The 27195-nt window shown below is 42.0% G+C and overlaps 1 protein-coding gene across 1 annotated transcript in view; it reads right to left on the bottom strand.

The window, feature by feature from the left end:
• Window positions 1-6598: 6598 nt before the first annotated feature.
• The window catches only part of LOC135888983 (neural-cadherin-like), a 113838-nt gene continuing 93241 nt past the window's right edge, over window positions 6599-27195 (bottom strand). Inside the window, exons 25-33 of the mRNA XM_065416794.1 lie at window positions 25182-25309; window positions 24029-24152; window positions 22571-22751; window positions 21063-21229; window positions 20076-20340; window positions 15973-16153; window positions 13962-14206; window positions 12069-12223; window positions 6599-7021 (exon numbers count right to left, since the gene is read on the bottom strand). Coding sequence (XP_065272866.1) covers window positions 6599-7021; window positions 12069-12223; window positions 13962-14206; window positions 15973-16153; window positions 20076-20340; window positions 21063-21229; window positions 22571-22751; window positions 24029-24152; window positions 25182-25309 — 1869 coding nt within the window. The remainder of the gene's footprint in view (window positions 7022-12068; window positions 12224-13961; window positions 14207-15972; window positions 16154-20075; window positions 20341-21062; window positions 21230-22570; window positions 22752-24028; window positions 24153-25181; window positions 25310-27195) is intronic.

Here is a 27195-nt window from a genome sequence, read left to right as displayed (position 1 = left end):
CAGCTAGCAGCACTATGCTTTAAGGTAACCATTTTAGTACTACAGCTTACTGTCTTTCCCAAATTTAAAGGACTAACTACTAGAGGAGAGCATGCTGGGAAAGGGTGATCCCAAACTGGACAGTTCATTGGTGACCAGGCAGCTAACAGACAACACTCCAGTAGTGGTTGATGGTAGGAAAAAAGGCTAAATTTCCTATTCTCTGGGAGCCAGGATTAGGGTGCAAGAATCCCTGAGGCTTTCCTATCTCAAGTCTGGTGTTTTATGTATTTGTAATAATTATGTCCTCCTTTTTCGGTGGTTTGCTATGATATATGTTCATGCATTAAAATCTGGATTCCTTTTTTACAACAACCTCTGCCTCTGATTGAAATTCATCACCCCAGTACATCTTCACAATACCAAATGGCTATCATGGCATTTCTCATTATTTATGCTAAATCAGATGCACCTCCATTTGCTATAAAAACTATTGTGCATTTAGGGAAATCTATAGATTACTAACTCAGTGACTCCTTGAATATATTGCATACTGTTCGTGACCATAGTAAGGACTTTTGAGCAGATACAATTTTTGCCATAATGTATAACCGTAAGTGCAGAGAAAACTTTAGATCACAGAGCTGAAACATCATCAGATATGGAATATTTTTTTTAGGTGAGAAAAGCCTTTGGGGTTCAGAAGTACATTGCCCTTTCTGATTTGAATATTCTACTGGTGAGATCTCGTATATAATTGTTTTATAATATGTTGTATTGAGATGTTATGAATATTGTATACTTAATAAAGTTGTGTCCTTTTAGAATCATATCAGAGAGCCACTTTGTTTTTATGGTGAGGTGGGAATGGCAGCAGCTTTGGAACCTGCCCTTTGTTCAAGTCTCCTATGTTCTTTCATGTAAGCTAGGTCTCAGTGAGAAGTTTTGACCTTCTCTTAAGTTTGTTACATGACATGTGGAGTTAATATTTTTTTAAATCACCTTTATAGTTTGACAGCATATGAGTCACTTTTATTGAATTTCCAAGTTAATGATTTAGCAATAGTGATTTTCCCCATCACCCAGTGCACTTAGCTTAAGTGAGGTCAGCAGGCTGTCTTAAGAAGTTACACTGACAGTGGTAAATATAATTTGCTTTGACCCAGAGGGATCAGCTGCTGCTTTTTTTGTTTGTTAATTTCTTAAGTTTTGGTAATTTTATATTGTAGAAAGACGCATGTATTCTTTAGGGAGGAACAACAGAGAATAATTGCATATGGCAGGTGCCTTATTTGAATGTACAGGATCTCTAAGATAGGCATGATTTTAAAAATACAGAAATAAGTTCTGTTCTAGAAATCGGATGTGCAGACATGAACAGGAATGCAGCAGAATCATGTCCCTTTCCCAGTTTTGCTTTTGGTGCTTGACTAATACAAACTTGCATGAATGGCGCAAGAGGCCTTTTGCTAGTAGAGTGAATTAGGTACAAATCAGAGATTCAATGAGACTATGAATTTTAATTAATAGAATTTAATTATAACGTAATATGTGTACATTGAATTTTCTAGACTCGGTTAAGTAGTCCTTTTTCAGTGCCTTTTCTTAATCAGGATCCTCCTCTCTCTAGTTCTTTATCAACAGTTATCAGTAGATTTTGCAAACCACTCATGCAGACTCCCTCAAGAGATATAAAGCCAAACTGTCTGTCTGTTTTACTAATCAGTGCAGTGCTCATAATTCTAACCCCACTCCATGTGCTCAGAGTGCAGGTGATGCCAGTCTTGCCTCTCTCTTGAATTCCTTGGTCTGGCCTAGTGTTACAAAGCTAATGGCAATCGGCTTTTCAATGACTTGGCTACATGTTATACTTGGAATGTCATTTTAAAAGAAAAACCATGAAGATTAATTTATCTGACAGGCAGACAGATTAAATACTAATATCCACAAGATTATTTAAATTTTAGACCTATACAAATATTTTATAGGAAATAAAATGTTCTTACTACATGTTAGAGTCTATAAAGAACTTGGAAGGAGATTAGTAAAAGTACCAGATTACTGAAAATCCAACTACCTAGGGAAACACTGATTTTTTTTTTTTTTTTTTTTATTTAAATTTTTTCTCTTTTCTGGTTGCAGGGCTTTTTGCAGTCAAGCCAGCTGTCCCTGTTCGTGAGAGATGTCAGTGCCTCTCTATGATAAGCTTTTTTTGTTATGAAATACAGAAATATTTGTGTGTAGGAAAGGGGAACAAACTAAGAGACATGATTTCAGGGACTGCGTGGTAATTAGAACAGCAGCATACTAATTAAAGCAGATAAATGAATTATTAGCAACTCTAGAAGTAGGAAAGATGGATTTTTAAATTAGGGAATGACACCTGCAAACAATTATATCTTATTACGGCCATTAAGGATATTTGTGATGTTCATTGAGCATTTATTTCTGTTAATGATTTTCATACTATCTGACCTTTGTATTACTCTGCACGCACTCTAGGTGCTGAGACTGTGTGTTAGAATATGAGAGAAAGAAGAAATTGCAATTGAAGCTGCATTTGAAGGGTGGTAAGCAAGGAAAATTTGCCAGTCAGCTTCGTACAGTGTGCATGTTCACTCGTGCTTGAATCACAATTTTCAGAAACAAATCAATGCATTGTAAGGGAAAAAACATTCATACCAGACTCTGTTCTTAGTGTGTATGGATCAAGTTGGGAGCAGGCTAACCAAAGCCACACTTATTGCAGTCATTATCTATATTTAAGCTCATACAATAGGCCTATGTATGCATCACCACTAAAGTGTGTTTGTAGCTACCTTGTGCCTCATTTTTGCTCATCAAGCCAAAACTAGTTTCAACTAGAAAGAGTAAATAATATTGACCAGCATGGTGAATATGCTCAGTATTATGAGCACTATCCTAAAGTAACTGTACTGATAACAGTGAGAGTTTTGTCTTTGAGAAGTGTAGGATCAAGGTTCATTTGATGGATAATAATCTAGGACTGGGTCCAAGCAGCTAACCCAACAGAATATATATAACTAGGACATATCGGATATAGAATATTTATTATTCATACAGTACCTTCAATGTGCATGGCACTTTACAGGCAAATAAAATAACATAGTCCTTGCCCCAAGGAGCGTACAGGCTAAATTAGATTGAAAACACAACCAAAATTACAGCATATCATAGTGGTGGAGGAAAGGAATTTGGGGGCAGAGACAGTGGTAAACACTGGGAGGGTATTTATTGCTCTTGAAGGGGAGTAGGGTTTTAGTGAATAGTTACCTCCGTTTTTACAGTCTGTGACTGCTACAGTCATAAAATACATAGAACCCAACATACTTGACTTGTTTACAATTGCAATATATTTATTTAATCTAACATTTCTTTCACACAGTTTTCTGAAACAGTTAAATAAAATATTTTAAGTGTTTATCAGTAAAAATTATATTTGGACTAAGTACTCACTGAAAATGAAAAACCTTAAGAGTGAGTAAAGTGTTCCTAGTTTATCTTTTCCAGATGAAAGGGCTGCATCACTGGAAAATGTAATCCATTAGTTGCTTTCTGGGCAAAAAATTCTCCAGCAAGTGTCACAAATGCACAGTATGTCTGTGAGGGCAAGATATTGCATGTGCATTTCTGACTTTAAACTGAGAAATATGTGCAAATCAATATAGCCTGACAAATCTGTATTGACCCATATTCAGGTGAAGCATGGTGATTTTGGTGTAGAGGTTTGTTTGTTTGTTTTGTTTTTGGTCTTCTTGCAGCAACAGTCCGGAATAATGTTTGGTGCCCCAAAACTGATGCACCTGTTTCAGGTGGAGAGCAAAAAATGTTCTGTACAACACAGACATTCTGTCCACTGTCACCCAAGCTAGATGCATCTCCCTCTGGCATATACACACAAGAAATGGGGAGGTGAAGTTCCTTGCCCCTAGGTGATGACAGTGAATTTCAGGGAAGGCCATTGCTACCTCTTCAGCCTGCACTATTTGTAATTTCACCACTCTGATAGTCCAGATATGAGGTCTCATTTTTGCCCTAAATATTATACTTTCAAATTCATTTCAACTGTTTAACTGAAAGGGAATTCACAATAAATATCACCGCTAAGTGGGAGAAGAGAGCCTGAGTTATTTTTCTCAACTTTTTCACAAAGACAAGTGTGTCCCAGAACACTCTCTAAACATTAGGATAAAAATTTTTAAACTCACTCCAGTCTACTCTTTTAAAGGTAAAGGAATTTAGACACCCAACTCCCATTGATTTTAGCAGACTGAGGGGCCCAAATACCTTTAAAAATCTGGGCCTTAGGCACTTAGGAACCCAAATCTTATTGCAAGTCAATGGAACTTAAGCTCATAAGGGCCAGATTTTCAAATGTCTTTAGGCACCTGCCCAAGTGACTTTTAAAAATGTATGGTGTAAAATTTTCAGAAGTGCCTAACTGACTTAGAAGCCTAAGTCCCATTGGCTTCCCAGGAGATGTAGATTCCCCAGCCCCAAAATCACTTTTGAAAATGCAAGTTGGGCTCCTAATTAATTAAAGTGCTTCTGAAAATTTTACTCAGTGCTTTCACGGTGCTTCAAGAACCTTTCTAACATTAAATGACCATATCTTAGTTAATTTCTCCCCCCTTCCCACTGTCATTTCTCCATTTCCAGCTTCTTAATTTCCCATCTTTTCTTGCTATCCCCATAGCATCATGTCTCATTGTTTTATGCTTCATGTACAGAAAAAAGTATGCAGCACTCAAACTTTATTCACTTTCTCAATGTCAAAGAAACAAAACATATTCCCTGTTGCTGAAGTAAGTTAAACTTGACTTTAGGTTTACATTCATATCAGTTTATAAATACAAATGCAGACCCAAGAAAGAAGATTGAAATGTATTGTACAGAGCAATGTCAGTTTCCAATATTAATTGTTTAGCCAGAAATCCCATTCAGCATACTAGCTAGTCGAAGAAAGTGGTTTCAAAAGGTTTGATCAGTTTGCAACATACCATAAAGCCATCTCTTTTGACTGAAGGGTTCCACCTACTATGATTGCCATGATGTTGGGTTTTTTTCCCCTGCAGATGATGATGATTTTCTTGGAAGCACTGCCAGATTCTGAGTGCTGCATTATTATTTGCTTTGATAGGTTGTCAGCCAGCATTTTGTGTTCTGGTATTCCTCTACTCAGTTTATGTTTTTGGAAAATTAGTCTCGATTCAAATTAGCCTTCTAGCAGGGTCTTGCTTGTTACAAAATTCTAAGCTTTGGGACACCAGTAGGTGTGAGAGATTCATTTTAGGTATAGCTGCCTTCAGTCAGGTGGGCTTTCAAAGAGGGGCACTTATTTCCACCATTAAGAAATAAACTATTAACCTGGAAACAAGGGAAGTTTTTCTTCTAACTGAAAGCATTTTTTTTCTTCTCAGAAAGTTTGCATCTCTAAACCCCCAGACAAGGGCAAAATGCAGCTCTTGCTCACACCCCTGCTGCCACATTCTAGTCAGTGAGGTTGCATAGACACAAACAAGATCAGGATATGGTTTGACTGTTCAGAGGTGCAAGTTTATCTACGTGTGTTCAAAGAGCTCAAACTGGTGATGTTTAAGTCCAAATCTGGCTCCACGCTTGGCAGTTTGACCACATTTCTGTAAGATGGAGTTTTACCAGAACAGTGGATCTGCAGCCCCAAGTTTGGGAAAAAGGATCTGGATTCAAACTATGTAACTCAGGTTTGTCCCTAATTTTGGTTCTTGGGTATTACACAAAGAAAATCAGCTCTTCTTTTGTAAGCTTTAAGTGGGGTCTAGTATTTGTCACCAAAATTCCTAAATAGTTGTTCTTTTTTTAAAAAACAAACAAACACCAAATGAAAGGTTCGGCTATAAGCAACTGACTTCATGCTTTGGGCTCAGGTTCAGCCTCTTTCTTTGTGCCATGGCACAAAGAAATTTCACTAAGTTATAACCAAAGGTAAGACCCAATTCTGTCATCAGCTAGACCCAGGCAACACCGCTGGAGTGTGGGCTACTATGTTTAAGTGACCATTTTGTTCAAGCTAAGTTAATTCAGAGGACAAGATTGTATGTGGTATAATTTACATTTTAGGCCAGGAGGAGGAGAACAGAGGACACACTTTCCAGACAATTGACAAAAGTCCCACAGAGTGTCATGTGAATGCAGTATGTCTAGCCTTGGCTTCTCTTTGCATTCTCGCAGTTACCATACTAGAACACAAAGACTGTGTCTTATGGAAGCCCTTTCTTATTAATATTAGTGTAGGAGATGTTTACTTCTCAGCATCATACACCAATTACTACTTTTTAAAAGGTGTTCCAACTTCTCGTTTATTTTTTCAATTTAGTTGCTGGACAAACAGGGAAAAGGCCAAGAGGTCTGGAGTTTTAACTCCTAGTTTATTTTGGAAGTTATATTCTAGATACAAACAAAGGCTCTTTAGTGGGCATTTGGACTGCATCCCCCACCCATCAAATTGAAGACGAATAAAATCCTGTGGAATAAAATATATCAAAGTAGCAAGTGCATGAAAAACTGAATAGCCCTTCATGCTTGCTTTCAGAATTTCAAGCATAGTAAACATAGGAATCTACATGTCCTCTGTCTCTTTGTGTGAATACAGTTCACTTAATTTCTCAAACTTTGGTCCCCACTCTTTCATGTCATCATACACAGTCTCCTCATCCAGTCCAGAGGAATCCAGGGAACTGAGACTACTGGCTACTGAGCCCCCTCCCTCTGTGTAATATACCTGTAGGGAATCGTGGGGCAAGGCCTGGGGCTGCTGGTCAGCATCCCTAACAACATCTGACAGATAACGACCGAAGTCTTCACTGGTAAAGGAGGAGCTTCTAGTTGTAGATGCTTTTAGCTGCTCCTTTGGGCTAGGTGCCACATTGCTGCTCAAGGGACAGTTCAGCTCTGATGGTTTCCCTTTCTTCTTGTAGAGAGAAAGAGAATAGGCTGGGCTAGTCTGAAGAGACATCTGGAGTTCTGCCATGTTGTAAGCATCCTGGAGTGAGAAATCATCCCTGTTAAATGAACATTCACTGTAGCCCCCAACTTTTTATGCTTTAATGGACTAACCATATTGTTGTCCTGGAAAGAAAACATTTGCAAATAGTCTTAGGATTTGATCTGAACACCACACTAGAGCATGAAGACAATCCAGAGTGCACTTTATTGGCCCATTAATTTAACTGCAGTGCCTGTGGAGAGCTATAGGAATGCCAAAGACCACTTTACAGGTGTCAATGAGCAAATACAGCTTTCCCTTAATGCAGATGTAACAGCCACATTTAGGTTTACCTTCACTGTATTTGTTTTTTTAATGTTTTTTTCTCTAGTATTGAGCAAGGTAAAAGCTTTATGGAAGTGAACAAACCTTGTTGCTTTGCTTCAGATTTGTTTATACTTCCTTCTTTCTTGTCACTACTGCCAACAGTACTGATTCATAGGCAGCCTGCTCAAACTGAAGTTTAATTTTCTATTAGTAGCTAAAGAAAGATGATTAAAATGCTTCTAGTTCGTTTTCTGATTCAGATTTGGCTGTTGCTTGGCCTTTCATCAAACACTGCTGTACCCAGTCCCAAGGCTGGGAGTGAAGTGGCTCTGTAGCTTTCAAGGAAAGGTGTTGTATCCATGGTTGGAAGGCATGGGGCTGAACCCATGACTGAGCCACTTCCCACTTAGATTTCTGTTAAATTTATTTGGAGTTTGGCACTAGTTAGCTCCCTTGGAAGTGGGAGGAAGGTGTGGGTCAGGTGGCTGGCAATAGGGTAAAGAATCTTTTGTTTCTAAAGCTGACCGTCATTGTAGTGGTTGAAATGCTACCACTGTCTGACAGTTATTTGAAGTTTCAGTCCAGTTCCCAGTGCACAACTGTCTGCATCACTAAAACAACCAGTACAATAGACACTAATTGGTGGCAGCCTTGATGTGAGTTTCAGAAAATAGTCAAAGCATAGATTATGGGGTTATCTTTTCAGTCCAAGAGGTGGTCTTTCTAGGCACGTTGGCAGGCCCTAAGGGGAGTGATATGTTTGAAGTGCCTGTGCTACGCAGAACCTCTTATGTGGCTAAATAATAATTCTTTGAATGTCTCATGTTTTCATCTACAGCTAGAGAACATTAGTCCGAGCTGTCAATGTGAACATTCCAAAATACTACCTTTACATCAGTGAAATTGTGCTAAAATAAAGATTATCCTAATCTCAGGGCTTGTACACACTAGCACTTATATCAGTATAATTTATGTCAATCAGGGGTATGAATAAGCCACCCCTTTGTGTGACGAAAGTTACACTGACCTAAGCGCCGGTGTGGACGTCACTATGTCAGCGGGAGAGCTTCTCCCACCACCATAGCGACCGCCTCTTGCGGAGGTGGTTTTATGATGCCAATGGGAGAACTTGCTTCCCATCAGCATAGAGTATCTTCACCCGATGCGCCGCAGCTGCACTGCTGTAGTGCTTTTAGTGTAGACTAGCCCTTAGTGTGTCTATGTTACGTTTCAGTCAGGGAGGTACCGTTGTAAAAAGAAAGAGCACAAGCCTGCACCTAAGAAATCCTGTGCTTGTGCACACGAGGTCTGCAGGATTGGACTCCAAGATTTAATGTAACACAGAATAACTGCCTTATTTCCATTCCAGAGCAGTTGCTATATTTTGATGGGTGATGTGATATCTAGATGGCATGTTGCGCATGTTCATGTTTCCCTTCAGGATGAAAGGTACTAAATAAGTGTAAACTATTAATAATTACTGTATGACCCAGGGGTCGGCAACCTACGGCATGCGTGCCAAACACAGCACGCGAGCCGATTTTGAATGGCACGCGGCTGCCTGCCACGGTTCCGACCCCCAGCCGCACTCAGCCCCCCCGCCCACCGCTCTCCCCTGCTGGAGCAGGAGGCAGAAGCTTCGTCCTGCAGCAGCCAAGCTCCCTCCCTCCCCCGCTTCTTCCCCCAGCCGTGGTGCAGCCTGCTTTCCTGCCCCTCCTCCTCTCCTTCCCTGCGCCGGCCCTTGCAAAGGGAGCGGGGAGGAGTGGCAGCGTGCTCACTGCTCTGCAAAACCCCCGCGGCTCCGCTCTCCCGGCCGGAGCTCCAGCTGGCGCGCGGCAGCCCCGCGGCCCCTTGCTAAAGCCAGCTCTGGGTAAAGGAGGCAGAGAAGAGGTAGGGACGGGGCCTTGGGGAAGGGGGTGGGACGGGGCATATCCCTTCCAGCCCCCTGCCATGAGCCGCAGGGGGCTGGGAGCGAGCACCCCCATGAGCCGAGCACCCCAGCACTCTGCCCTGAACCCCCCCACACCCAGCCTTCTGCCCTGCACCTCCACACACACCCCAGCCCTCTGCCCTGACCCACCCCACACCCAGCCTTCTGCCCTGCACCTCCACACACACCCCAGCCCTCTGCCCTGACCCACCCCACCCCCAGCCTTCTGCCCTGCACCCCCCCACACCCGCAGCCCTCTGCCCTGACCTCTGAAGCCCCCCACACCCCCAGCCTTCTGCCCTGACCTCTGAAGCCCCCACACCCCCAGCCTTCTGCCCTGCACCTCCACACACCCCCAGCCCTCTGCCCTGACCTCTGAAGCCCCCCACACCCACCCTTCTGGGGGTGTGCGGGGCTTCAGAGGTCAGGCCCCACTCAGCCCGCTGCCGGCCTAGGTAAACAGAACGCCAGGCTGGCAGTGAGCTGAGCAGGCTGGTGGCGTAAGATCAGCATTTTAATTTAATTTTAAATGAAGCTTCTTAAATATTTTGAAAACCTTGTTTACTTTACATACAACAATAGTTTAGTTATATAATATATAGACTTATAGAGAGACCCCTTCTAAAAAGGGTTAAAATGTATTACCGGCACGCGAAACCTTAAATTAAAGTAAATAAATGAAGACTCGGCACACCACTTCTGAAAGGTTGCATACCCCTGGTATGACCCAATGGTGAATTTCTTACTCAGGCAAAACTCTCAAAATAGATAGCTGCCATTTTTGGCCCTTCCAAAATTAGGTGGGAGTGTGCCTGAGTAGAGTTAAGGATCAGGCTTTCAGTGAATTTGGTCATATTAAAATCATGTTTTTGTTGCTTTTTCTGTTTCTTAAAATGAAATGATAGATACCATTTCTTCTAATTATACACATAATTATCAGGCAATTTACAATCCCAAAGATCATCCTTGCCCCTTGCTTTCCAGCCAGTGTTAACACAGCTCAGCTCCAAAGAATGTTAAGTATTTTACCCAGCAGTGCACTTTTTTTTTGTAAAATCCTTATTTCTCTAAGACACATTCCCCCCCAATACAAATACAGAAATTCAGCAAGGATACCCCTTTGTTTCTCCAGTCTTGCCCTCAAGCTAACAAATGTGAAATTCATACATGGTCTCTTTACTGTGCATACACTCTTATGTTCATTTGTTAAGATAACACTGGACTGCACCCATTTAATTCATATGAAGTTGTGGGGTGCTCAGTTTGAAATTCTGCATCAAGAATTAGGCACCCAAAATCAGTGGCCATTTATGAAGATTTTGGACAAGGTTTCCACTGTTTAAAAAAGCTGATTAATTTGGAAATGGCCTACAGTAAACAAGATCTCAGGGAGGCCAACGTTATTTCCTCTGTGTGCTTCCACACTTTAAGATCACCTTTGATTGGGGGTCATTTGGTTGTTAGTGTATTTGATTTTGCTGCTTTATGAAAAGAACATGCTTTAATTCTTCTTAGGGAAACTCCTGTAGACCTGTCATATAAACACTATTTCCTCAATATATGAACCCTGTGTGGCAAATGTGCAAGTGTAGCACAGGAGATAATCTTATTAAAACTGTGAACATAATTCCATATGCCACTTGAAAAATATCCCCCTAGGCATTTAAAATGCATTTACAGTAATTCATCAAAAATTTGAGGACATTTTACAAGTGAAAGATTATTTTGCAGCTGGCTCCCATAAATGTTCAATATAAATTTTAATGTATTAAAAACTCTTTGCTTGCTTATTTATTTGGAAGTTTAATATTCAGATTTTAAAACTTTGTTCTGTAGCACTCATGGCATGCCAACCACAAGCTCAGAAATACTGTTGCACCTTCCACTGGATAAAATGAAGTGTTTTAAAACAGGTTTCAGAGTAGCAGCCGTGTTAGTCTGTATCCGCAAAAATAACAGGAGTACTTGTGGCACCTTAGAGACTAACAAATTTGTTAGTCTCTAAGGTGCCACAAGTACTCCTGTTATTTTTGTTTTAAAACAGGCAATAGTCTCTTACGTTTTCTGACATAACAAACATTAATTGTTCAGCAAAATTACCTGTTTTTTTTTTTAATTAACAAATCTGTAATTATCTGTTACATTTCTTCTGGATAGCAATATAAGCTAAAACTCTGGTAATCCATGTGCAGGACAAATAGAAATGTGAGAATAACCTGTTTGGTGTAGCGTGTTGTATATTAAAAGTGCAACAACAGTTTTATACTCTGGTATTTGCTTCTCTTCCCAAGAGAGAAGGGAACAGAAAGGGCCCTGGTATTTTATTCCAAGAGCTAAAAAGCTTTAGCTAAAACAAGGATAGTACCAGCATCCCCTAATGAATAAAAACTGAGACTTTAAGGTGTAATAAGTCATGTTCTAATAACACACAAAATGTGGTAAGAAGTGTCATCAAAAGAGCTGGTCCATAAGGAAGATTTCATGTTAGAGTTTTCTAAAACCTTATCGCTACAGCAGTAATTGCCACTGACAACGGCAGAGCCTCCAGAGCATGAAGCCAGAAAAGGATCATCCATAAATTCTTCAACTGCTAAACTCATCCTACAAGCATATATAATCACTCACATAGGTACTTCTGCTTTAAGGCAAATTAAACTTTTATAGACCTTTATGTATCCATTTGTAAAAAAACATGCAACCTTACAAATAAGTTCATCAGTTGCTTGCGGTAATGTAACCAGCAGCACCGAGACTAAGGGTAAAGCACAACTGACTCCCTTGTATTTCATTAGAGTGGAGAACCACTAGCCCACTTGTATCATATTCATTTAATGGAATGATCCTTACTTGATCTTGCTCCCCACCCCCTTCTTCATTATAGTTGAGGATATTTTCTCTGATGTCCTCCAAGTCATCATGATAGGCAGAGACATGGTAAACTCCTCCATTCAAACCTTTGTGACTCTTCCAGCGAGTCCACAGGAAAGCACCACTGAACAGAACTGTGTGCGCACATGGGAGTGAAGCAGAGTGATCATTCAGAAACGAAGCAGAGAATAACCCTTTTTTTTAAAAAAAAAAATACTGCAGTGTGGTAAAGACAGTAACTATTACTGGATATTGCACTGCCAGACTGAAATAGGTAGAACGGCTTCAGTCTTCACACTAAGTGCCTGAGTCTGCTCTCACATCATTGTAAACCAGAAATAACGTCATTGAAATCAGTGGCCCAGATCCTCAAAGACATTTATTTAGATGCTTAACTCCCACTGATTTCAATCGAAGTTAGATGCCTAAGAACCTTCAAGGATTTGGGCCAAAGTAGGTACATTGATTTAAAGCCAGTATAAAGAGAGAGGATTCAGGCCCTTTAAAAGGCAAGTCTATAAAATCATCTGCAACTGTAGAGGTCAGCTCTCCTTTTGCTTTGAGCATTACTTCCATTAACAGTAGTTACAAGCGATATCAAAGGGAGAAGGAGAGGCCTTGAGGGCTTCCTTTATTACAAAGTTAGTAAAAACTGAAGAACTGAATGACATGCAGAAATGGTTATTTGAGACCAAAATATCTGTTTACCGTATTGACTTGGACAGACTTGATGCTTAACAGAAAATGCATAAAAAGATGTAGCACAAAAACTGATGCAGATGAGTTCTGAAGAACAGATACAATTCTGTGAACAAGAACAGAAATGAAGCATAAGACGACATGAGACAAAGGGAAGAGGATTGTATTTCACACACTTTATTAGAAAAAATAATTCAGGCACATTTTTATGCCAACATATGCAAATTTAAATAATTTTAAAAATTGTGTTTAGTTGCAATTTACATGCTGAAAATTGTTAAAAACTTCTACTACATTGAAGATGTTTGTTAACGTTATGTAAATACAAACTTGTATACAGTGTGCTACCATCTTCACTGTAAAAATATACAATAAAATCCTCTCTTAATACCCAGTCCTGATCCCATTGGAGTCGATGGCAAAACTCCACAGCAATTTCAATAAAAACAGGATGGGGCCTTTACTGTATAAAACTTAAAATGTATTTACTGTGAGAATGAGCATTTTTATAAATTGGTCATAAGTTTTCTTTTGAGATTTCTGTGTTTAAATTTTCATTCTGCAGTTTATCAGAATGTGATATATAGATCTTACCATATGCAACAATCCTTTGCCAAATTTTTTAATGGAATCTGATTTTGAGGTACTCTAGTATAACAAAAATTCTTATAAAAAACCACCAACTTCTGATTTATTTACATTGTGATAACTTACAGTTGGCCAGATATTAAAAATAAACATGCTCCTAGCCTGGATCTAGAGGTCAAAGTCTGCATTCAGGAACAATTTATTTCTCATGGGCTGAAATACCAGTTTCATAACTAGCTGTATTTTAAATAATGACTTTCTCCTAGCAATCTTTTTTCCTAGCTTTTGACTGAATTTGCCTCTACTTGTACCTTCTGAACAGTTTCTTGGCAATGAAATGCCACAAAATCAGGAAACTGCAAGGGCTTTCCTCAGCTGAATCAATGCCAAATAACAATGTAACTTTTGCGGACAGGGGGATGAAAAGTGATAGTGGATGGAATAGAGAGGACAAAACAGTGAAGGCAGAGTCCAGGCTCCACAAAGAAGCAAATTCTTCACAGAAAGACAACATGATCAATGTCCAAAGGAGAATGGATAAATTAAATCACCAAAGGTAGTATAAGATGTAGTTGCCATAACTACCTAATAGTGCCAAAAAGCAAATGCAGATGGCGAACATGGAACTGAAGCTCAAGCCTGCATCCTTGTGAAAGATTGCCAGGGTGATTTCACAGTAACGGCCAGTATAGCCATCAGGGCAATGACATCGGAACTTGGTTGGAGACTGGGAGATACACGTGCCAAAGTTACAGGGTCTTTTAGCACATACAGTATAGACACAGTGCCTGCCTGTGGCATTCTCTGTGATCAGGTGTCCCGGAGGGCAACTGGAAAGACAAAAAGCAGAGTAAAACAACAAAAATCCTCGATAACAGCAGACATGGAAGAGAGCACTGAAAACCCTACACCGTCCTTGGGACAGATGCTGTATATCTGAATCCAGTCTTCTGAGTTATTTTATGCCAAGGAAGCTTTACTGTAGCTCCTACTCTTGCAGTGCTTACCCACACGAATAGTCTCAGTGAAGTCAGGGAAGGGGCTAAAGAGTTCTTCTCTTCAGTGAAACAAGACAAAAATAATGAGGCTCACTCCTCCAGACACTTGCTCGCGTGAATGGACTTGGGGATGCCAGTAGTCCCACTGGCTCCAGTGAGACTACCTGCATGAGCAAGTGTTTGATGAAGAGCAGGATTTGCAGGTCTATCCAAATGCCATAAGATGACGTTAGCCTCTCCTGTGTTTTCCCCAGTTCAGTGAATCTCCAAGCCTCTAGAGATTTAAAACATTTGTGACAAAAAACATCTCTACAATTCTCCTTATTAGAACAGTGCTAATACAGGAGTAGACTAAGGTGTTGTCTTTACTGCAGAATTAACTCCAGTTATAACTCAAGTGTTGTCCCTAACTCGAGTCCCATCTACAGAAAAAAAAAAAAACATTACTTGAGAGTGGTGGTGCTTTTAACTTGTCAGCTGGCACATCAGGGGGTACAGGCTACGGCTCCAGTTAGCACAGCTCATCAGCTGCTAACATTATCACTCTGCTGTTTCACAGCATGACTATTCTCATTCAAGCTAGGCTAACTCAAGAGGTGTTAACTCGGTGGAGATAACATGAGTTAATTTTGCAGTGAAGCCAGCCTTAGAATGAAGAATGAGCTGATGTTTCCATCTTAAACCATAATTTTTAGGAACACTCTGGCTCTTTGAAACTGCATCCAGCTGCACCTTGTCATATAGACTGTCAGCCTAAACACAAGTATTTTCATGTTTTCAGTTTTCTCCTGGTTATAAAATATACTTTTGAGCTAGGTTCAGATGTCTTGTTTGTTTCTTTCTTTGTTTTAAGGTATTAAATTCGTCAGGAGTTAACTCTGAATATGGATTAAGCCCCTTTAGGTTTTGCAGGAAAATACGTTCTGAAGGTGACTATCTTGATTTGAAAAACAGGTTTTTGTGTTTTTTAAAAAGTTCAAGCACTGTCACAATTTCGATTATCCTGTAATAATGAACGTTCACTGTAGCATTCTTGCTTGAACTTAGTATGACAAAATACAGCATTCATTATAGATCATATCCTCTGATTTATGCCTAACATTTTATGCTGTTTAAAGGGCATCTGACACACAAAAACAATGTTTATATCCACGCTATCTTCAGAGCTGCTCATTTTAGAAATTTAGTAGCACAATCATTCCATATTACTTCCCAATTTCAGTTTTCAGAAAGTGGGTCAAATTGTTCTGTATTTGCAATGCTCCATGAGCAGCTTTAATAGAGCAGAAAGCCAAATGCTCAGCTGGTGTTAATCTGCTTACCTTAATTACAGTCAATGGAGATACACCATTTTATACCAGTTGAGGATCTGGTTGAAAGGGACTGTGCTCTGATTTACATCAATAAACTCTGCTGAAGCTAATGAGGTTGTAGAGGCATAAATAAGGGTAGAATTTGGCCCTGTATTTCACTATAGTTTAACTGGATGATGCTATACAGAGGACTTCCCAGTGGCAAGATTCAACTTATACACTTTTCAGCATCCAGCCCTCCCACGTTGCCCTGGCATTTTCTATGCTCTTGCTTTCCCCAATTACCTGCATTCATGCATCATCCACAAGTCAATACAAATAAACGGCTGGCTACAGGGGTTGTGGCTACAAGCCTCTGAAGAGCAGCCTTCTTTCACTCCTTGGGCACTTAATACTGACACCAGCTCCTTAGTGTGAGTATCCAGAGGCAGTCTGTAGTTATTAAATCTGACATCCTTCATACATCCTAAGGCAAAAAACAAAAGGGACTTGGGTTTTGAAAGCTGTTCAGCAAGAAGAACTATTTGAAACCACTGTTAGTACTAGCAAACTGAGCATATGTTATATTTAGAGATGGGCCGAAGCCACAAAGTTATTTCCCCAAACTTTAGGGGAGTTTGATCCAGGCTTTTGATCCATCCCATTAGATATGGGCCAGATTCCCATATCCAAATTTTGGAGTTGCATCCCTTGTTGTTTTCCAGCCCCCTATCTGATTGAGAGAAAGACACCTGTGCCAGTTGCCAATTCACCATTTTACTATGATTTCTAAGGGAAAGTTCAAATAGCCAGAAGAAGAGAGTGTGTGCTCCTCCAGTGTTTACCTGTGTGTCAGCGTGTGTGTGAAAAAGAACTATACTTTATTACGATTCTCTTTCATACAAGAAAAAAAAAAAGACCAGTAATGACTGAGGAGGCTGGGGATGCACTACCAATAAAAAATTACAATACTGACTGCATTTTTAAACAGAATGTAGGACCCAGGTGCATATATGTCACACCAGGTTTGGGGACTCCCTGTCCTATGTTTCATGCATAAGAGCATCCCTCTCCCCAGAGATGTTACTGTCTTGTCACAGGAGGATTAACTGAAGGCCAACCTCTGGTCATGAAGATGGCAGATGAGTGAGGGGGAGTGATGCATAGATACATTTGTCAGTGCAGTATTGTACAGTGGGGTAGTGGGGTATGTGGATTGTATGCCAGTATTGAAGATACAGTACAATCCCACACCTGCATGGAGGATGAGTGGAGATATGAGGGCATACTAAAGGTTGGTTTTGGTATCCATAGCTCCGTGTTTCTCTGCTTCCCCTTTTTGTAACCTTAACTTTGCATTTCTTGTTTTTATGAGAGTTGTTTGCATTTTAATCTACAACATTATATTAAGACCTTTTCCAATTCATTGTTGATACATATTTAAAACCTTAACTCTAGATTAATAAACATTTTAGCCTGCCCTAGTGGAAGTTCCAGGTGACTCCATTATAATCTTTCAGCTGGGAGACCATGAGCCTCAGTAATCCAAACTTCACATAGCCTATTGCTGTTTTCCTAGCAGTGTTTAAAGTTAAGAACATCCGTTTTGCAATGTACTGTGCAATGAATAGGGCCCTACCAAATTCACAGTCCAATTTGGTCAATGGTTATAGGATTTTAAAAATCATAAATTTCATTATTTCAGCTATTTAAATCTGAAATTTCACGGTGTTGTAATTGTAGGGGTCCTGAACCAAAAAGAAGTTGGCGGGGAGGGGGGGGGCTTGCAAGCAGGGGCGGCTCTAGGCACCAGCAAAGCAAGCACGTGCTTGGGGCAGCCCATTTGCAGGGGCGGCAGGGATCCAGCCTGGGAGCTGAGAACCTACAAGGGGCCCTGGGAGTAGTAGTTCCTTGGTTAGCTCCCTGCCTATAGAGCCAGCCCTGGAGAAGGGAAAGAACTACATTGCCCAGCATTCCCTTGGCCACTACCAACAGGAAAGAAGGGGAGGGAGGGAGGTAGCTGAGACCTCATGCTGCAGTGAATGGAGAGCTGCACTGTGAGTAGGGATTCCATATTTTAACATTCAAAAAATAGGACACTCCATGGGGAGGGAGGGTAGCCCCCCCCACCACCATCCACTCCCTCCAACTGCCCCCCCACAGAAACCCCAACCCATCCAACCCCCCTGCTCCTTGTCCCCTGATTGCCCTCTCCCGGGACCCCTGCCCCCAACTGCCCCTTGGGATCCCACCCCCTATCTAAGCCCCACTGGTCCTTGGTCCCTGATTGCCCCCTCCCGGGACCCTACTCCCTATCTAAGCCTCCCTTCTCCTTGTCCCCAACTGTCCCCTCCTGAGACCTCCCCCAACTTCCCCCCTAGGACCCCACCCCCTACAAACCCCTGGGACTCCCATGCCTATCCAACTGCTGCCTGTCCCCTGACTGCCCCCCCCGAACTCCTGACCCATCTAACCCCCCCTCTCCCTGCCCCTGACTGCCCCCCAAACCTCCGCCCCATCCAACTCCCCCTGCTCCCTGTCCCTTGACTGCCCCCCCGGAACCCCCTACCCCTTCTCCAACCCCCCAGCCTCCTTACCGTGCCACTCAGACCAGCGTGTCTGGCTTCGCGCAGCGCCAGACACGCTGCTGCATACATGCTGCCGTGCTCCCCTGCGGAGCCACAGCGCCCCCCCCCCCCCCCCCCGCACCTGCCTTCCAGATTTGAACACCTCAAAATTCAGGAGTGCTCAAGCTCAGTTTGGGCAGCTGTTACTTCATTTCTCCCAAATCAAATATACTGATCCACTGTAACTTGCTGTAGAAAAAGTAGGATAAAATTGAGCAAGAAATGCTTCCCAGTGGTTATTAGGACTGGAATTGCTATTTTCAACAGCCATTGCCTTTTTTGTTTGTTTGTTTGTTTGTTTGTTTGTTTAAAAGGAAGACAGTGATATTGCATTGGCAAATTCCCCATAGAAAGAATGAGTGGAACAAAAGAATAATAAAGGCACCTCAACTTTTCCTCATTTATAGAGGACAGTCTTATAATATGCATCCAGATATCCTCCAATCACACAAGCTGAAAATTGTTCCACTTTACTGCAGTTTTGTAACAACGTGGGAACCAGTCCTGTCTGTGTTCTGTGCACACCTAAAATTCCTGCTGAATAACCTGCCCTGGGAGCGAGTTACCAGTGACCCAGGGCTGCGGCGGAAGGGGGGGGGGGGGAGAGCCCAGGGCTGGGGCGGCAGGAGGTGGGGGGGGGGCAACGGTGGGGGGGTAGGAGGGAGCCCAGAGCTGGGGCGGCAGGGTGTGCATGGGGGGGGGGTGAGAGCCCAGGGCTGGGGCGGCAGGGAGGTGCGGGTCGGTGGGGGGGAGAGCCCAAGGCAGGGGGGTGCGGCGAGGAGCCCAGGGCTGGGACGGGGGGCAGCCAACATTTTTTTTGCTTGGGGCGGCAAAAAACCTAGAGCCGGCCCTGCTTGCAAGGTTATTGTAAGGGGGATTGCGGTACTGCTACCCTCACTGCTGCTTCCGGCAGCGCTGCCTTCAGAGCTGGGCAGCTGGAGAGCAGCGACTGCTGGCTGGGAGCCCCGCTCTGAAGGCAGAGCCGCCACCAGCAGCAGCACAGAAGTAAGGATGGCATGGTATGATATTGCCACCCTTACTTCTGCGCTGCTGGCGGAATGCTGCCTTCAGAGTTGGGTGCCCAGCCAATAGCTGCTACTCTCTGGCTGCCCAGGTCTGAAGGCAGCGCAAAAGTAAGGGTGGCAATACCATGACCCCACTAAAATAACCTTGTGACTCCACCTGTAGCTCCCTTTTGGGTCAGGACCCCAATTTGAGAAACGCTGGGCTCCCCTGTGAAATCTGTATAGTATAGGGTAAAAGCACACAAAAGACCAGATTTCACGGTCTGTGACGCATTTTTCATGGCCATGAATTTAGTAGGGCCCTAGCAATGGACAATATTTATCACAAGAAGGTAATTCACCCAGCAATGTAGGGGCAACAGATGTCCCAAATGTAGAGAACTGCTATGGTTCTGCTTTTTAGGCGTGGGCAGCTGCAAAATGGATGCACAGGGCAGATCCAGGCTTGCATATCTAATTCAGCAGGGAAATTTGCAGTATGACTGAAGAGGGCTGTATAGGTGGTGTGCAGGAGTCACTGCCCCTGTTTTAGCCCAGTGGCTAAAGTATAAGCTGTGGATGGGGCTTTTCCTGTACCTTTCCCCTAGGTAAGGGGTGGATTTTGACTTCCTTGACAAATCCCCACAAAGTTGCCTTGCAAAAAATCCATTTAACTCAAGCTTTGTGCTGAGAAAGTGAACTTCACTTAATGTGCACACACATCATACCAATAGCCCTTCTACATTCTTATGCCCCAGTTAAACCAAGAATTCCTTACCTTGAAAACTTTGGTTTTGATTGACAGAGTAAGTGTTTCCAAGGACCAACCTACTGGGATCGATCACAATCTCTTTGCGTACTCCTGCTGCTCTCAGGATTTCTCTCTTCCCACCTCCTTCATAAAGGCGAAGGGTAAATTCGTTTTCAATTCTCTCCAGGGTGATATGATGCCACTCACCATTATCAATGTTGTAGGAGGGAAGGTTTACGGCATAGTCTCCATCACCCAAGTTATAGGAGACAGTTAAGAATCCCTGAACAACCTTGTGGATTATTAACAGAGTATTAGGGAAGAAAATCACAATCACTCCTGTATTTGATCTGTCGGGTTACTTCAACCAAACTTTTTTTAACTAATGAGTAATCTTGACAAAAATGTTTACTTAAACTTAGACAACGACAATGGGCTGGCTCAGGGGGTTAGGAATGTGATTCTGTCACATCTACGTTGCCAGTTCAAACCAATCCAGCTCAGCAGTGACCAATGTGTTACCATTTCTGGCTGTTAATTACCCTATGTGACATGAATTTGGCACTCTCCGTGCAGGGACCAACATCACAAAAACTGCTTGTGGCATCGTTCCTGGCAGTGTCATTATAGAATAGTGGAAATTGAATTATATCGTCTTCCTGGAGGAGTGGGACATGCAAGGCTCACACTCGCACAACCCTTGCAGGCAGCTGTCAGACCGGACACTGAACTAGGTGGACCACTTTTCTGACCCCGTTTTACACTGATGTAACTCCACTGCAGCCAATGGGATGACACGGGTGTATGGTCAGTTTAACTAGTGGAGAACCAGGACCACTTTCCTAGCATGAATGAACAGAATTGTACAGTACAGATTTTCAGGGGCTCGTTTGGTTTTACTTGCTAGGGTAGTGTACAGCACAAAAGTACTCTCTTATCCATGTTTCACTGGGCTACACATGAGCTGGAACTGAATTCACTCTGTGCTGTGATTGTCCAAGACTATTCACTAACCTGCAGGGTGATGTGTTCATCCATGGCTCGGGAAGACATGCTCATGATGACACTATTGGGCTGTCGTGTCCTGACCGTCACCTCTAACAGCGTCCTGCGGGCTGGTGCAGCAACAGGAAGCAGATACCGAATATGGCTCCCTGGCCCAAAGGAGTATTCTTTGGCAACTAAGAAATTCAAAAACTTTTAAAAATTACCCTAAGCAGGGAAAGAGCGATGTAAGTAAAACAAAGAATTTCTCCAAATTAGTGTAAACAGCCAGTGAAATGGTCTCTAGTGCTGACATAACATGAATTTTTGGGGAAGTCCTTCAAGCCTTTGCCACTGCTCCCCCAGTAGCTGTTCCCCTGCCTTCAAAGACATCGGAGATTCCTCCACTGAGTAGGGCTAGGCGCATCTCCCTCTGGATCCTGTTAATGCTGCTGTTTAAAATGCTCAGAGGGTGGTAACAGGAGGTCCTCCCTCACACTGCTCCTTCCCCCAGGGACTGAGGATATTTTCTGCACAGGGATCCCTGCCCAAGTGACTGAGCCCAGTGCCTCCCCAGCACTCTTCCTCTTTTCCCAGCCTGCTGACCAAGGACCAGGTAGCTCTGTAACTAGAAATGAATATTTTAATTATTCTTAAAGCATGTTTACAGCAGCTCCTTTAAAATTAACACAAGGTAGAAAAGGCCTCATTTAGCAACACAATGGAAATGCCTTTTACTTTTGCTCAATTAACTCTTATTTTTCTCCAGCAATCGACTGAATGCCTTTTTGAACTCCTGCTTCAGGATGCAGACCAAACACAATCTTTCCTGTCTGCCCTCAGTCTCTGACAAAGACAATGGGAAGAGGCTGTGAGCACATTTAAATTAGTGTAACAAATCAGTGGCCAAAGTTGTCACTTTGCTGCACATATTGGCAACCAGGAGGCAGCAGGGATGGAACTCAGATCCTCCTGCACCAAAAACACAGACCTCTTGGCCCTAGAAAATAATATCGTTTCGATGTTAGCAGTACAGTGCTTATGACACCCAGCTGAGCAATTATGATTCTGTCCATTCCAATTACTCAGTGAGTGTGAAACACCGACAGACCCCAGTCATTGGAAGGTGGGATTGAACCGGGGGCCTCTGGAGCTTAGTGCATGAGCTTCTTCTGCATGAGCTAAAAGGCAACTGGCTCTTAGCTAAGGCTGTAGAGCAGACTCACCTCTCTCTAAGTGGTCTTGGTGCCACTAGATGGGACAGAACACCACACCCAGAAGGTGTGTGGGTTACAAGTGCACAGATACCATCAGTGTAAAAGACGATCTGGTGATGAGGAAGACATATTTCAAAAAGGAATTAAAATGAAGGATGGGATTAACAAAAAATGCCCAACCAAAAAATTAGAACATGACCCTGGGCAATATGTTCAAAGCCTTATCAGAAGTGTCATTAATTGTGAACATCTTAAGCGAACTGTTCCGTAAATTGCACCATCACCACCATCAATAACATCATAGAGAAAAAAAGACTTCACCTTTATCACATCTGTAGCCATAGTAACCAGGCAAACAGTGACAGCTGAATGAGGTCCACTCTCCAAGACATCTTCCATGAATACCACAGGAAGAGAAGCCCGTGGTCTCACAGCTCCCATCTGTCAATGCACAGCCAGGGGAGCTATTCAGGGACTCTGCAGGAGATTCAAGGTCATAAACCTTAAAGAGAAAATCATAGAACATTGTGATTTTGTTTTAACAAGCAGTTAAACTTTATCCAGGAGATCAATACCTACAGTATACCACACTGTCTGTATAACTATCTGATTTCTCTTTTTTGTAGAGCTGAAGCCATGTTTTGTTTTAAAAGCACTAGTTTTCAACATGTTTAAATAAATGTTTGACTTTTAAATATTAAACATCAAGAGTCATATTTTGCATATGGATATGCTCAAGCAACACACACTGACGGTATTTAAAACAAAGCTGGCATGGGTCTATATATATTTCATTAACATTCAGAAATTCCTTGAGTGGGAGTGGGGGAGTTAGGGACTGTTACCTGGCAGGACAGATGGATAAACAATAGAAGGTGGGACAGAAGGAGATAAACAACAGCACAGTTTCTGTCTCACAGAAACATCTGCTTCCAGGTAGTTTATTATGTTAATTATACTAGCCATGCAAAAAAAAAAAAGCCAATACCATTGTGCTGGATATAAGCTGAGTTGAATCTGACATTTAATAGAAAAAAAACACAAGTGGTGGTTTACTTTAATGGGAGCTGCACATGTGTATCTGAAACCATGATGTGTGCCTCTAAAGTTTCTTCTAACTGTTCAACCAACATTATAACAGACTGGAAGCTGGCTTTTGCTGTTTCCCAGTGGACTCCCACATTGCCAGAGAAACACAAATGACAACACATTTCATCAAGCTGGCTGCCCTCAGTGTGAATCAGAAATGCCAACTGTCATTAAACCCATAAATGGTATGTTCTATTGCTTTAGATATGGTAACAAATTTATCTATCTTCTACATCTTCATAGCGTTGCTAAGCAAAATGATCACCTTTATGGCAATTTTTGGAGGTTACAGCCTACTCAAGCGTCCTAATGACAACTACTTTCCCATGATTTAGCATTATTTGAAATGACTCATCAGCCTAGGACTTTACCATTAAGTTCTCTATTTGCTATTCAATGTAAATGACATATCTTATACATGGACATTTCTGCTGCTGAACATACGATTGCTCAAAAAAGGGTAAAAAATAAGCATGTAGGCAACTCATTGAAAATAAGAGATGCATTATAGGGCCAATCCTGCAGGGAGCTGCTAATCCCTTATGGGACCAGTCCATTACTAATGAGAACCAGAAGAGTGCCTACATCTTCAGAATACAAATCCAATTTCTCAGACAAAATTCCTAAAACTCTAGACCCAAAAGTGATACAACTTTACAAATGCAAAAATCATGACATATCCTGTCTTACCTGAGTATCCAAGATGAAATTGCGCAGGCAGCCAGTAAAATGCTTGTGCTGTAACTGAGGGTATGAATACGGAATTGATTCTTTTACACCACCCAGCTGAAGAACTTGGATCACATCCAAATACCTTTGAACAGTGAAATGACTATGAATGGGCCTGTTTTACCTTAAAATACATACACTGCAGTATAGAGAAGATAAATAGCACCACTCCTGCATTTCCAAGGAATAAACTGAGGAATGGCAATTTTCTACAAGGATAAGAAAAACTAAGAGCCAAATTCTCTGCTAGTGTAAATCCACTGAAAACAATGGAGTCACCCAGCAGAGAATTTGGCCCTAAGGATTACATATGGAATTTTCAAGTTTAGCACTGAAGTGGTGGGAGTTTTAAGATGCTGAGCACTTCTGAAAAATCCCACTCTAAATATACATGTGAATAAGCAAGGAATGTGGGTGTTGCAATCTAGGAATCAGACTTCAGGATTACAAATTATTCTCAATTATATAGATTGGCACCATTAAGGTAACCCTACTGAAGTCATAAAATCACAGAAGTGTAGGGCTGGAATTACTCCAGATTTACACTTGTGTAATTGACAGCTAAATTTGCCCTTACACATTTATGTTTGTTACTAGTTTTAATTGAGAGTTTACAAGATTTACAGTATTGAGCAAATAAAATCTGATCTAGTTGGGGTCCAACTAGGTCCTGCTCCGTTTAAAGTCAATGGAACAAATTCATTAGTAAGGTTTGCAGTAGTAGGTCCAATAATTGCTTAATAATTAAGGAGTGTCTGTTGAGTGAGGGAGAATAATCCTGTGGTATAGGCATAGTACTATGGATCAGGAGATATGGATTCTGTTCCTAGATCTACTACAGACTTGATCTATGACCTTGAGCATATCACAACCTCTGAGGTAGGTTACAGAGTAGCAGCCGTGTTAGTCTGTATCCGTAAAAAGAACAGGAGTACTACTGAGGTAGGTTAGTTCATTAATGTTGGTATAGCACTTTGAGAGCCTTGGATAGAAGACACTGTAGAAATGCACAGATGTCTTCTGAAGCATTAACCACCCTGCTTTCATCTTGATAAATTAGATGTTCAAAGATATTAAATTATTTTTCAGTTAATCTCCAGAAGTGCACTGTTACCTTCCTCTTTGTGGAATAGTCCCCGTGACCTCACAGTTTCTGCGGTCTTCAGTTGACAACCATTTACCTAGTCCCTCTATCTCTGAAACAATAGCTGCACTGCAACGATCCAAAGTGAATCGAACATCCTGCACCAAAACATAGAAGGCTATTGTCATACCATAAAACGAAGAATTACACTGTGCTTCATTGAACTGCTTCAAACATTGTACTCAAGTTTTAGCCATTTCCCTCTCCCTTGCACTATGCAAATGGCAGGTCTGGGCAACTGGGCGCTGGAAATCGGAGTGTTACAGAACCTATATACACCCTACAAGTAGGTTGCTGGGCCATGCCAGGGGCGCACGCTAACCGTGTCATTTGTGATTGCAGGAGACATCGTGAGGAGGGTCAATGTCTGGATCTGCAGGCTCTCTATTGCGCACTGGGCCAGTGAGATGGCGACTGGGTCAGTAGGTGGATTACAACTGAGATTCAAGGCTGAAGCTGTATGCCTGCGATGATATGGCCGATCAGCTCACGCTCCTTCTCACTTGACGATGGCCGGACTGCAGCCACCAAATGTCCTGATTCTTCACTTTGGTGTAAATGATCTTGGGGCTTGCACCAGATTGAATTTAAGAATTAGCGTCCAGAGGGATGTGGAATTGATTAGAGAGTGGAGGCCACACAGAAGACTGGTTTGGTCAAGGATGCTTGCAAGGCGAGTTTGGCAGGAAGCTGTCAAGTCAGCCCACATCAAACAGGGCCTGAAAAATGTTAACTGGGAACTGGCTAGTTTAATTTCCGGAGTAGGTGGCTCAGAGATCACACACAGAGACATCCAATATACAGGGCCCAAGCTTTTTAGGGGTGACAGAGTTCCTCTCTTGATGTGGGGGCAAACATTTGGCTCCATGACCTTAAGGACTGGATCCAGGCAGGAAATCGCTAGGGTTCCCAACCCTCCAGGATTGTCCTGGAGTCTCCAGGAATTAAAGATTAATCTTTAATTAAAAGATATGTCATGTGATGAAATCTCCAGGAATTCATCTAACCAAAGCTGGCAACCCTAGAAATCGCTACCAAGCAGTGTGGGTCAGAATGTGACCTTAAATGTTATACTAATTGGTGGTGTCCTCAGTGGCCAGCATAGATAAGGCTAAAAAGGACCAGGCTTCCAGAAGTAAATGGGACCCAGCATTGCACTGGTGGTCCTTTTGTCTATGGAAAAAAGGGGACATCTGAAGTCTTCGCTGACTGAGATACTGGTAATCTCTATCCCCCACATGTAGGGGGAGATGAAGAGGATTAGGAAGTGAATTGAGTCCTAAGGGAAAGTGGGTCTACCACAAATTACTGGTTGTATGGTGGGAGTCCTGAACTCAGATAATCTCCTGGCATGAGAGAGCAGGTATGCCCCTCCCCAGTGTTAAATACATAAAGTTGTACCCTGTTGTTTAAAATCCATCCTTTATGTCTTGTGTTCATTTGTCTGTGTGTTCAGATCATTAAAGGGTTTTGCCATTTTCTGTGCCATTTTCTATATTGCAACCAAAGGCAATATATAAAAACAGGAAGAAATGGGCATGCAACTGTGCATTTAACTTGTGCATTTGATTACAATAGTCACACTCACAAAATGGATAATTGCATTTGCAAATGGATAATTTGGCACATTTGTGCACACAATTAACTGAGTTGAGAATACAAAGATGTTAATTATTTGTGAAAATTAAGGTCAAAATTGCATGTACAAATTGCATGCATTTGTGTGCCTACTTTTTTCAAAAATCTGACCCTAAACTGTGCAAATGTAGAAGATCAGTAAATGTCTTACCAGATAATTTCCTTTCTGCTAACAGAATCTCCCACAACTCTGATACATATGGGCTATTCCCTCCTGTCTGCAGTTTCCGGAGGCAGTTCAAAGCTGTTGCACAGCCCATGCTAGCCACTCTCCCTTCTCCAGCTTGCTGCCAGATGATTCATTCTGAAGCTGTGATTAGTAACAATAGCATCAATGTGAACAAGT

This window comes from Emys orbicularis, chromosome 14 (assembly GCF_028017835.1).
Source record: "Emys orbicularis isolate rEmyOrb1 chromosome 14, rEmyOrb1.hap1, whole genome shotgun sequence".
In the NCBI taxonomy this organism is placed as follows: domain Eukaryota; kingdom Metazoa; phylum Chordata; order Testudines; family Emydidae; genus Emys; species Emys orbicularis.
This window is presented reverse-complemented; position numbering and strand designations above follow the sequence as displayed.